Below are 11,392 nucleotides of genomic sequence, written 5' to 3' on the forward strand. Positions count from 1 at the left end.
CACAGAGCCACGAAATGCATTCAGGGGCGGAGGTCTGTGCTCTCTGAGCACCATTTGTGTTATTTTATTGGTTTTACCTCGGTGTATTTTTCTGCCCGGGGTCGGGCCCAGGTCTCACTCTACTCTGTGTTCTGAGGGACTCTACTCTGTGTTCTGAGGGACTCTACTCTGTGTTCTGAGGGACTCTACTCTGTGTTCTGAGGGACTCTACTCTGTGTTCCCTATTGTTCCATGCAAGCCTCAGATTTGTTTATCTTTGTCTCCAGTGGAATTGGTACGGAGTTAGTTGCCAATAGCAGAGCCTGGTAGATGTTATTCCATTGGCTGGGAGTGGAGGGGGCAACCTCTGAGAGAACGCCAAGGACAGACGCCAACACACACACACACACACACACACACACACACACACACACACACACACACACACACACACAAGCATCAACGTCGTCTGTCTTTGTTAAAAGCAGCGTCCGGCGTCCACTCTTTTCCAGTAGGAGTTTTCTCCTGTGATCTTTAAATTTTTCCAATTCCGAAAGAATTACACCCAGACGATTCTCCAGTCAGCCATGAAACCCCCCAACCCGTCGGCCCTCTGTCCCTCTGCTATCCTTCATATTATGCAAATGCGGACGGGAGATTCAGAGCGGCCCTGATGACAGCGAAAACACAGGCAGAGGCGTCACCATGGTAACGGCGGCGGGCGGGGCGCATGGGTAGGGGGGTGTAGGAGGAGAGGTAATTAGACGACTCAGCGAGCAGGTGGGTCCCCAGACTGAGCCACCGGGGGGGACGGTCCCCACAGTCCCTGAGCCTTGCTTACTTTCACTTTGGTTCCTTCATTTTTTTACAGGGACATTAATCAACATGTAATTTCAAATGACATTAACATGTAATTAAAGACTCAAGCGCTGGTTTGAGCCCCGGTGGCTGATTTTCAACCGTCGTCCCTGGGTCAGTTATTAAAATGAGGATACAGACAGCCTGTAGACAATGCAACAGACCTGCTGATCTGGGATCAAGAGATCCGCCTCTTCTAGTTGGCCAGTGCGCTGTGATCCAGGCGAGCGGGCGTCAGGATGAGGACGTCCCGTGACCTTGGGAACCGGGAGAGTTCTGCTGAACGCTGTCAGCTTTGATACGTCTCTCTCTCAGAGAGAAACACCGTTTTCAAAGGCACTCCAGCTACAGGGATTTTTCCTCACAATGGGCTGGATCACTGTCACACTGTAGCGTGCGTGTCTGTCTGTCTGTCTGTCTGTCTGTCTGTCTGTCTGTCTGTCTGTCTGTCTGTCTGTCTGTCTGTCTGTCTGTCTGTCTGTCTGTCTGTCTGTCTGTCTGTCTCTCAGGTGACTATGTTAAGAAATGCCCTGTCCTGAATGCTCCAGATGTTGTCTAGGAGTTGTTGAATCAGACTGAGTTCCAGTTCTGGAGTGCTACTGTCCGATAGGCCTGCCAAATGAACTCAGAAATGATATTCGGATTTATCTCTTAAAGTCGCTTGAGATCATCTTACTTCCGTAGTTTGACGTATTTCCGACGCAAACAAGCTATGAGGGTGGGACATGTGTTTAGAGGAATTTGATTGGAACATTGACAAGTGGACGGGTTTTAAGAACTTTAGACAGATTCGATAGAAGGATAGCGTTGATTGACGGGTGGATGTCGTGAGATTATTGGCCTAAAATCTAAGGTACCTGTTGTCGGAATTGCACGTGACCTACCGTTTTCCAGGAAGTAAGAAATTATATACTTTGATATAAGATTACAACAAAAGTAGAATTTAGATTTTTTTTTTGGCAAACATCGTTAAATAGGTGAACACTATGACCAATTATGTGAACCAAAATGGGACAGAATGCTTTTTTCATTTCTGTGCGACTTTAGAAAAATCTAATATATTTGATTATTGGTAGGCTATTATATAATTTAGCATATAAAATGGTGCATACAATGGAACCACTTCTAACCACAAGAGGGCGCTCTACGCCTATTGTCATGAACAAGCACCAACGGAACTTTCGTGTCCGTCTGTGTTCACAGGATTCAAGTATTCAACTAACGTTAATACCCAATCAACATGGCCGCCGGGACTAACGTTAATACCCAGTCAACATGGGAGACATTTAGTGCCAACAGGGTTTCTCAGGCCCATATCCTAGCCTACTGAGAACAAAATGAGGAATAGCCTATAGAGCTCTGGTCCACTTGATCCTATTCACTGCTTGTTTACAATGTTTCCTGCCGGCTGCCGAGAAGATGCGCTCGGGTTTTAAGGAAGTACGGTATTTCCTCACCACCTAGATAGATAGATAGATAGATAGATAGATAGATAGATAGATAGATAGATAGATAGATACTGTAAATACAGTGGTTTTGCAGATTCTTGGCCATGTTGAAAAGATTCAATCCTGATGTAATGTGTTTTGGCGTGATTAGAAGATGGGCAGGACTCTACATTTTGAAGATCGATTATGCATTTTTCAATGACTAGTCGAAGTTCAAGTGTTTATTTGACAGCCCTACTGCCAGAAGTGCAGTAGTGAAAGTACTTTTCTCCAGGGATGAAACTCTTCTCTTCTCATCTCTCACTTATCTTCATCTAGAGAGATTTGTCTCTGCTCGGGCAAATACGATCAAAGCAAGGCTGTCCATCAGACTCTGTCTGTCCTGGTCGTCTCCCGTTGCTGCTGAGCAAACACGGCCCAAGACCCGCATTCCAATTTCCACAGCATTCATGCTGAGGCTGTAGCTGCCCCCGCGGCTCCACAGGGAGGGAGGGGGGGAGGGATGGGGGGAGGGATGGAGGGGGGGAGGGATGGGGGGAGGGAGGGGGTGAGGGAGGGGGGAGCAGAGCCGGATTGGAGGAGAATCACATTCTGGATGACTGTTCGATAATGTCATCGGCTTTGCAAGATTTCATTAAATCCTAGCTTTTTACGAGACGATTAGGGTTCTTAAATCCCTGGAAGTCAGCGGACCGCATTGGGTTTTTTGATTAGACCGCCATGCGTCTTTAAATTAGGCCAGATTCATTTCCACCGACCCAGGTTTCTCACGTTTTTAATCAGTGTTTTCATCAGGCGACGCAGAGGAAGATGGCAGATGGAAGAAGATGGCGTGTGTCGCGCACTAATGGAAAGCGTAGGGGAGATAAACAAATTGGGAAGGAGAAAAACAATGAGGGGTCTTCGGGTGCCGGCGACAGCTTTGTTTCTGTGTGATGTAGACGCAAACCGGCAGGGCGGGGGGGCATGGCGGCGGAGATGACAGACCACGTCTGTTTATTCAGATGAGGCGCCGTCGGTGACACAGACGCGTGTCCCGCAGGCGATGGCTAACGCGACCTGTCACCGAGCGAGACCCGGGACCTGGCACGTCGAGAGACAAACCACACTTTTCTTTTTCACTTTGCAGACAGCGATGCGTGAATCGGGCCCTTTCTCTCTCGCTCTACCCGCCTGCCAATCACCACGGCGGCCTCTCCGTGCGCAGCGCCGACCAGATTTCACCCCCCGCCTCCCGTGTTCTCCATCCCCGCCCGGAGGCCAGGCGAGGGGAGACTTGTCCGTCATGCGCTCTCCTGAAAGACGGGGCCCGCCGCCCCCTCTGCGTACCCCTTCCCTAATCTCATTGGAGAGAGGTTTTCGGTCTCCTCTCATTCCCTCTGAATGCAGGAGGAGGGAGCCGCATGAGAAATCCAATTTTGGCCGGCGACCTATGGATCCGTGGAACAAAGTGGTGAATTTCCATGCAGTGCGCTGTAAGAGAATGTCTGGCCCCGGCCTCAGGGCTGGATCAGCTTTGAGAGGTAATGAAGCGCTCACAGATACTATTCTGAAAGAGAGGAGAAAGAACAGGTACCGCAGTTACTGAATAGTTACTGAATTGAAATATTGGATTCCGCCTTTGGATTTATTCCCATGCGCACACAAAAAAACTAACTTTTCATCTTATTTGCCTTTATTGAGGTCCGCCAAGTGGAAGATTCCATTAAAAGTCTGAATGACACATCAGAAATGTGTTCAGTCAGTCAGACGGGAGAACTATTCAGGAGTTGTAATTGGGTATAGCAGAGAAATCCCCTCTGCAGACGGAGAGGTGCAGCTCTGGTCCGCGCCCCCTCCTCGTCTCCCTCCTCCGGGCTGACAGAGTCAGACAGCACAGCTCTCTGGAGGGGGAACTGGAATGGAAAAGTCTGAGAGAGTGAGGCGGGATGTCGCCCAAATCGGATGCCAGAAACTTCTCACAATCAGGGCAGCCATGGAATCGGACACCCGCTGGTTGTTTTGTCAAGTTTTCACCGCAAGGAAACGGTCCAGCATTTCACTGATAATATATTCGAGCAATTACATGAGGAAATTGTGAGCGAGAGAGCCCGTTAAGAAATAAACCATGCAACAACAACAAGAGATAAACCATGCAACTCTTTAGAGCTGGTTTGAACCGGCCACGCCGCTGTTCCTCTTGGCAGATGTGAAGGGCTCCATAAGTCCCCTTTACTGCGGTTTCTATCTAGCATGGATAACCCCCTCCGCCTGTCCCCAAACCTCCCCCTAGTCTCCCTGAGTAACAACAGAGCCCATAGGATCAGGACCAGCCTATGGCCATGTCCTTTAATAACAAGGACGGTATCGATAAGGAAGCCAGTTGAACTACGGGCTGTAAAGTAGAGTATTTTCTGTTTCATAAGAATGCAGCTGATCAGATACCTGGAGGGCACCGCCGCCAGCGCCTCAGTAATAACGATGGCTGTTACTCAGCCTGACCAGGACCAGAGATGTTACTCAGCCAGATCAGACCACAGATGTTACTCAGCCAGATCAGACCACAGATGTTACTCAGCCAGACCAGATCAGACCACAGATGTTACTCAGACCACAGATGTTACTCAGCCTGGCCAGACGGACGGACCGCTGTTACTCAGACCACAGATGTTACTCAGCCTGGCCAGACGGACGGACCGCTGTTACTCAGACCACAGATGTTACTCAGCCTGGCCAGACGGACGGACCGCTGTTACTCAGCCAGATCAGACCACAGATGTTACTCAGCCAGATCAGACCACAGATGTTACTCAGCCAGATCAGACCACAGATGTTACTCAGCCAGATCAGACCACAGATGTTACTCAGCCTGATCAGACCACAGATGTTACTCAGCCAGATCAGACCACAGATGTTACTCAGCCTGACCAGACCACAGATGGAGCAGCTCTGCTGTGCTTCTCTCTGAGCTGCCTGAGGAGGGGGAGGGGGACAACTAGCATGCGGGCGCTAAACCACTGTTGGGGAAATATACTGTATCTTCCTCTGTGTGTGTGTGTGTGTGTGTGTGTGTGTGTGTGTTCCACTCCAGGGGTGTGTGCGTGTGTGTGTGTGTGTGCCAAGATAATAGAAAGCCCATTTCCACGATTCCACAGGGAGCAGGATGGCTGCGGTCATCACTGATCACTCGCTGTGCTCTAGGCCTCCAGAGAGCTTCCTGGAAGAGCTTCATAGTAGGGCAGTAATATGCATTCTGGGAAGGGGGCATTCTGGGAAGGGGGCATCCGGCTGTCTTCCTTAGAGGAGGGCAGGAACAGACGAGTGGGAGGGGCGGGATGGATGGACACACGGCAGGGAGAGACAAGTGGGAGAGACACAAAAAGAAAGACAGATCGGGAAAGAAGGTCACTGTTGAAGGATGATGCTCTACTCTTTGTGAAGGGGACTTGGGAGCAGAGCCAGGGAGGAGGCGGCCAACGATAAGACTCGTCTGCGCTGACAAACGAGGCCCCGATCTCCCGACCGGCCAGCGGATCACGACAGCCGGCGGCACAACCAGACGGGCCGGCCCTAATGGCCGTGATTTAGAGCGAGCCTTTGTGAGGCAGAGAAGGCTCTGCCCTCTCCCCCAGAAGCTCCGGCCCTTTTGATTTACCACCCGGTTTTATCTCCCGCGGCCGAGATCCAGGGTTTCCTAGAGAAGAGCAGAGAAAGGGAGGGGGGGGTTGGAAGTGGCTCAGACAAAAGAGCGAATGAGAGCGTGTCGTCAAAGGAATAGTGTGTGGATTGGAGGGCTTCCTCGTGGTCACTTGAATAGCGTTACCCCCTCCCCCTCCCCAAGGAGACAGGCACTCTGGTAGACGCCCCTCAGGCGTAGTCCCCAAGGAGACAGGCACTCTGGTAGACGCCCCTCAGGCGTAGGACACCGCATACCGCAGCCCAGCGGGGGGTCCTCCCAGCTCCAGACAGTGGGCCGCGGAGGCCGTGGTAGCCTGCTGCCAGATTGTTAGAAGAAAATAGAAATACAAAGCTAGTTATTTTTATCTAAATGTACTCAAGAATTCACATGAAAAATGTCAAGTTAAAATGCATAATTTCAATGAGCAGCTACGTATGAATATCACCATGGCAATCACATCCAAATGTGTTCAACTAGCGAATGTTCCCTCGGATGCAAACTTTCCCTCGCCCTCGGATGAGAAAAGTGACGGACCACTAGTTTTTTTTTCTCATGTATTTGAGAAGGTGGTCCTCAGAATAATTCAACAATCAAAAGTGAGCCTTTAAGTTACAAAAGGTTGAGAACCCCTGCTTTAGAACTCTGTCCCTGCTGCAGACGCATGGAGAGATGATAGAACTAGAACCCCTGCTTTAGAACTCTGTCCCTGCCGCAGACGGATGGAGAGATGATAGAACTAGAACCCCTGCTTTAGAACTCTGTCCCTGCCGCAGACGCATGGAGAGATGATAGAACTAGAACCCCTGCTTTAGAACTCTGTCCCTGCCGCAGACGCATGGAGAGATGATAGAACTAGAACCCCTGCTTTAGAACTCTGTCCCTGCCGCAGACGCATGGAGAGATGATAGAACTAGAACCCCTGCTTTAGAACTCTGTCCCTGCCGCAGACGCATGGAGAGATGATAGAACTAGAACCCCTGCTTTAGAACTCTGTCCCTGCCGCAGACGAACGGAGAGATGATAGAACTAGAACCCCTGCTTTAGAACTCTGTCCCTGCCGCAGACGCATGGAGAGATGATAGAACTAGAACCCCTGCTTTAGAACTCTGTCCCTGCCGCAGACGAATGGAGAGATGATAGAACTAGAACCCCTGCTTTAGAACTCTGTCCCTGCCGCAGACGAATGGAGAGATGATAGAACCAGAAGAAGGTCTGTAGAACGAGAAGCAGGTCTGTGCGTGGACCAGTCCCCCTGCTAACCTGGTCTGTTGCGTTCCAGACCAGCATCTCTCACTCTGCCTGAGATTCTGATCTGGGGTCTGATCTTTGGCGTAATCCTGGCAGCCGCAGCGTCGACGGCAGCTACCAGCAGACCGCTGGCGAGGACGCGATATTCCCATCAACACCTACGACACGGAGACCTGCCGTCCATCTGCCTAGTTTAATTGTGTTTGCTGAGAGAGAGCGAGGGAGGGAGAGGGAAGGAGGGAGGGAGAGAGAGAGGGAGGGAGGGAGGGAGAGGGAGTGCGAGAGGGGGAGGGAGGTCTTTGAGAGAGAGAGAGAGAGAGAGAGAGAGAGAGAGAGAGAGAGAGAGAGAGACAGGGAGTAAGAGAGAGGGAGAGAGAAGATATTCTTCTCCGCTGGGTGAAATGAGAACTCTATAAGGGGCTATAAATAAATGGTGTGTGTGTGTGTGTGTGTGTGTGTGTGTGTGTGTGTGTGTGTGTGTGTGTGTGTGTGTGCGCGCACGTGTGTGTGTGACAGAGAGGGCTTATGATTGTTTCATTTTCCCGTTCCTCCCCCGAGGGACAGCCAAGGTCATCTCCTTCCAGCCCGGCGGATCTCTTTCCGTGATGGAGAGGCCTTCAGCAGCGCCTCCCAGCTCCCTCTCACCCTAGCAGCTCTGTTTGTCTCTTCATAGTTCAGAAGAAACGGAATGAACTTCCAGTCCCCCTCTCTTTATCTCTGCCTCCAGAGCACTCAGCTGATGGAATCCCCTGGATATCACTGGGAGGATAGAATACCCCCCCACCCCCCCGCCCCCCTGCCCTCTACGCGCAGGATCCAATTTCCCGGTTGTGAGTTACAGTATGTTAATGATACTGTACATGGAGAGCCCCTGGAAGCGCGCTCTTTCATCCAGGGCTCTGCCTCTCGCACCAGGAGCACCGCCAGCACTCATGTGTTCTCACTTTAGCGGGAGCCTTTATAATTTGAAGGTAATTAAAAGAGCATGAACTAATAGGCCACTTAAGGACCTTTGGAAATGTTGTATCCTATCATGATAGACGCACTACTCTCTCTCTGTCTCTCTCTCTCTCTCTCTCTCTCTCTCTCTCTCTCTCTCTCTCTCTCTCTCTCTCTCTCTCTCTCTCTAATTAAATGCCACTGAAGCTCACCTTGTCAACAGGACTTTTTCACCCAGTAATTGGTTGTCTACAGACTTTGTTTGTGTGTGTGTGTATGCGCGTGTGCGTGCGTGTGTGTGTGTGTGTGTGTGAGTGTGCGTGTGTGCGCGCGAGTGTGTGCGAGTGTGTGTGCGTGCATGTGCTTGTGCGAACGTGTGCGTACGTGTGTGCGTACGTGTGTGTGCGTGCGTGCGTGCGTGTGTGTGTGTGTGTGCGTGTGTGTGTGTGCGTGTGTGTGTGTGTGTGTGTGCGAGTGTGTGTGTGCGTGTGTGCGAGTGTGTGTGTTCGTGTGTGTGTGCCAGCAGTCGCTACAAAACCGGCAGGTCTTCTCCTCCTCCTCATGTACAGGATGTGATGCTGCATGTTGACGAGCCGCCCGGTTCACCGTCAAAACACGCCCTCCTTTGTGTCTCCGCTCAGCTCAGCGGTCTGGTCATTAACAGCTGGGTATTAAATGAACACATGTTGTAGCTCAAAGCCTCTCATAATCTTCTGCAGGAAGGAACCAATGTGGTGGAACGGGCTTCTCCTGACCCCAACAGAGACACGCCTAAATCACCATCAAGTGACCGTAGTGAAAATGTATTGATATTCGACTAAGCGTGTTGGGATTCTGCTGTCAATCACGTTAGCCAATGGCTATCAATGTTCCTCATCTGAGAAGAGATTAGAACATACTGCTATCATTAGAACATACTGCTATCATTAGAACATACTGCTATCATTAGAACATACTGCCATCATTAGAACATACTGCCATCATTAGAACATACTGCTATCATTAGAACATACTGCTATCATTAGAACACACTGCTATCATTAGAACATACTGCTATCATTAGAACACACTGCTATCATTAGAACATACTGCTATCATTAGAACATACTGCTATCATTAGAACACACTGCTATCATTAGAACATACTGCTATCATTAGAACATACTGCTTTAATTAGAACATACTGCTTTAATTAGAACATACTGCTATCATTAGAACACACTGCTATCATTAGAACATACTGCTATCATTAGAACATACTGCTATCATTAGAACATACTGCTATCATTAGAACATACTGCTTTAATTAGAACATACTGCTATCATTAGAACACACTGCTATCATTAGAACATACTGCTATCATTAGAACATACTGCTATCATTAGAACATACTGCTATCATTAGAACACACTGCTATCATTAGAACACACTGCTATCATTAGAACACACTGCTATCATTAGAACATACTGCTTTAATTAGAACATACTGCTATCATTAGAACATACTGCTATCATTAGAACATACTGCTATCATTAGAACATACTGCTATCATTAGAACATACTGCTATCATTAGAACATACTGCTATCATTAGAACATACTGCTATCATTAGAACATACTGCTTTAATTAGAACATACTGCTATCATTAGAACATACTGCCATCATTAGAACATACTGCTATCATTAGAACATACTGCCATCATTAGAAGTTGTGAGTTGATGATTGCAGGTGTGTGTCATCAGGCCGGTCCAGGACAGAGCCAGTCTCACACTGGCCCAGAGAAATGCAGGAACACAAAGTAATACAGAACAAAATGGCCTCTAAACTGGGTTTGCTTCTAAGGCTTGGCGGAGGAAAAAAGCATGTGCGCACAAACACACGGACACACACACACACACACACACACACACACACACACACACACGAACACACACACAAACACACGGACACACACACACACACACACACACACACACACACACACACACACACACACACACACACACACACACACACACACACACACAGGACCAGATAGGACCAGAAGGAAGGGTTCCATCATATTCTTGTAGAGGGAGAGAGAGAGAGAAAAGAGGTGAGGGTAGGAAGTAAAGAAGCCACATGGTTTCCCTGAGTCAGGGGGGGCGGGACATGGCTGCTGACTGAGACTGGTTGACACGGGCAGATCCCACCTCGTGGAGAGGAGCTCCTGATGGCATGTTCCACAATGTGTCTCTCACCATCTGCCCTTTCATCAAAACCCCGCCTCCTCCCCCTCACTCCGGCCCCGATGTAATATAGTCCAGCGGCATCTTCTACAAAAAAGAACCTTTGAATAGAAAATGGCCCTGTTTTCTTTCTTTTTTTGCACCACAAACAATATTGCTTGTGTATTGAGTCAGCTACTGAAGTAGGCAACAGGGAGTGGGAGTAGGGGATGGGACAGAGACAGGGACAGAGACAGAGACAGGGACAGGGACAGAGACAGAGACAGAGACAGGGACAGGGACAGAGACAGAGACAGAGACAGAGACAGAGACAGGGACAGAGACAGGGACAGGGACAGGGACAGGGACAGAGACAGAGACAGAGACAGGGACAGGGACAGGGACAGGGACAGAGGCAGAGAGATTGAAAGGTGGACGGAGTGAGAGAGCCAGTGGGAGAGAAACATACAGTATCAGAGGGAAGGCAGACAGCTGAGAGGAGGTTGTAGTTGAGGAGGTAGAGAGGGATATGAGGCAGGAGAGAGGGGTTGGACAGGTGTAGAGAGGGATATGAGGCAGGAGAGAGGGGATGGACAGGTGTAGAGAGGGATATGAGGCAGGAGAGAGGGGTTGGACAGGTGTAGAGAGGGATATGAGGCAGGAGAGAGGGGTTGGACAGGTGTAGAGAGGGATATGAGGCAGGAGAGAGGGATGGACAGGTGTAGAGAGGGATATGAGGCAGGAGAGAGGGGTTGGACAGGTGTAGAGAGGGATATGAGGCAGGAGAGAGGGGTTGGACAGGTGTAGAGAGGGATATGAGGCAGGAGAGAGGGGTTGGACAGGTGTAGAGAGGGATATGAGGCAGGAGAGAGGGGTTGGACAGGTGTAGAGAGGGATATGAGGCAGGAGAGAGGGGTTGGACAGGTGTAGAGAGGGATATGAGGCAGGAGAGAGGGGTTGGACAGGTGCATGAGGGATATGAGGCAGGAGAGAGGGGTTGGACAGGTGCATGAGGCTCCTGGGGGTCTGGAGGAGACACCTCACATCGCTA

General features: G+C 49.8%; 1 protein-coding gene across 1 annotated transcript in view; it reads left to right on the top strand.

Moving 5' to 3' along the window:
* Positions 1-4,691: 4,691 nt before the first annotated feature.
* The window catches only part of nos1apa (nitric oxide synthase 1 (neuronal) adaptor protein a), a gene marked incomplete at both ends in the record, with an annotated part of 30,946 nt that continues 24,245 nt past the window's right edge, over positions 4,692-11,392 (top strand). Inside the window, one exon of the mRNA XM_084443828.1 lies at positions 4,692-4,736. Within this exon, the coding sequence (XP_084299954.1) occupies positions 4,692-4,736 (45 nt within the window). The remainder of the gene's footprint in view (positions 4,737-11,392) is intronic.

This window comes from Borostomias antarcticus (genome assembly GCF_949987555.1).
Source record: "Borostomias antarcticus genome assembly, chromosome: 10".
Lineage (NCBI taxonomy): Eukaryota > Metazoa > Chordata > Actinopteri > Stomiiformes > Stomiidae > Borostomias > Borostomias antarcticus.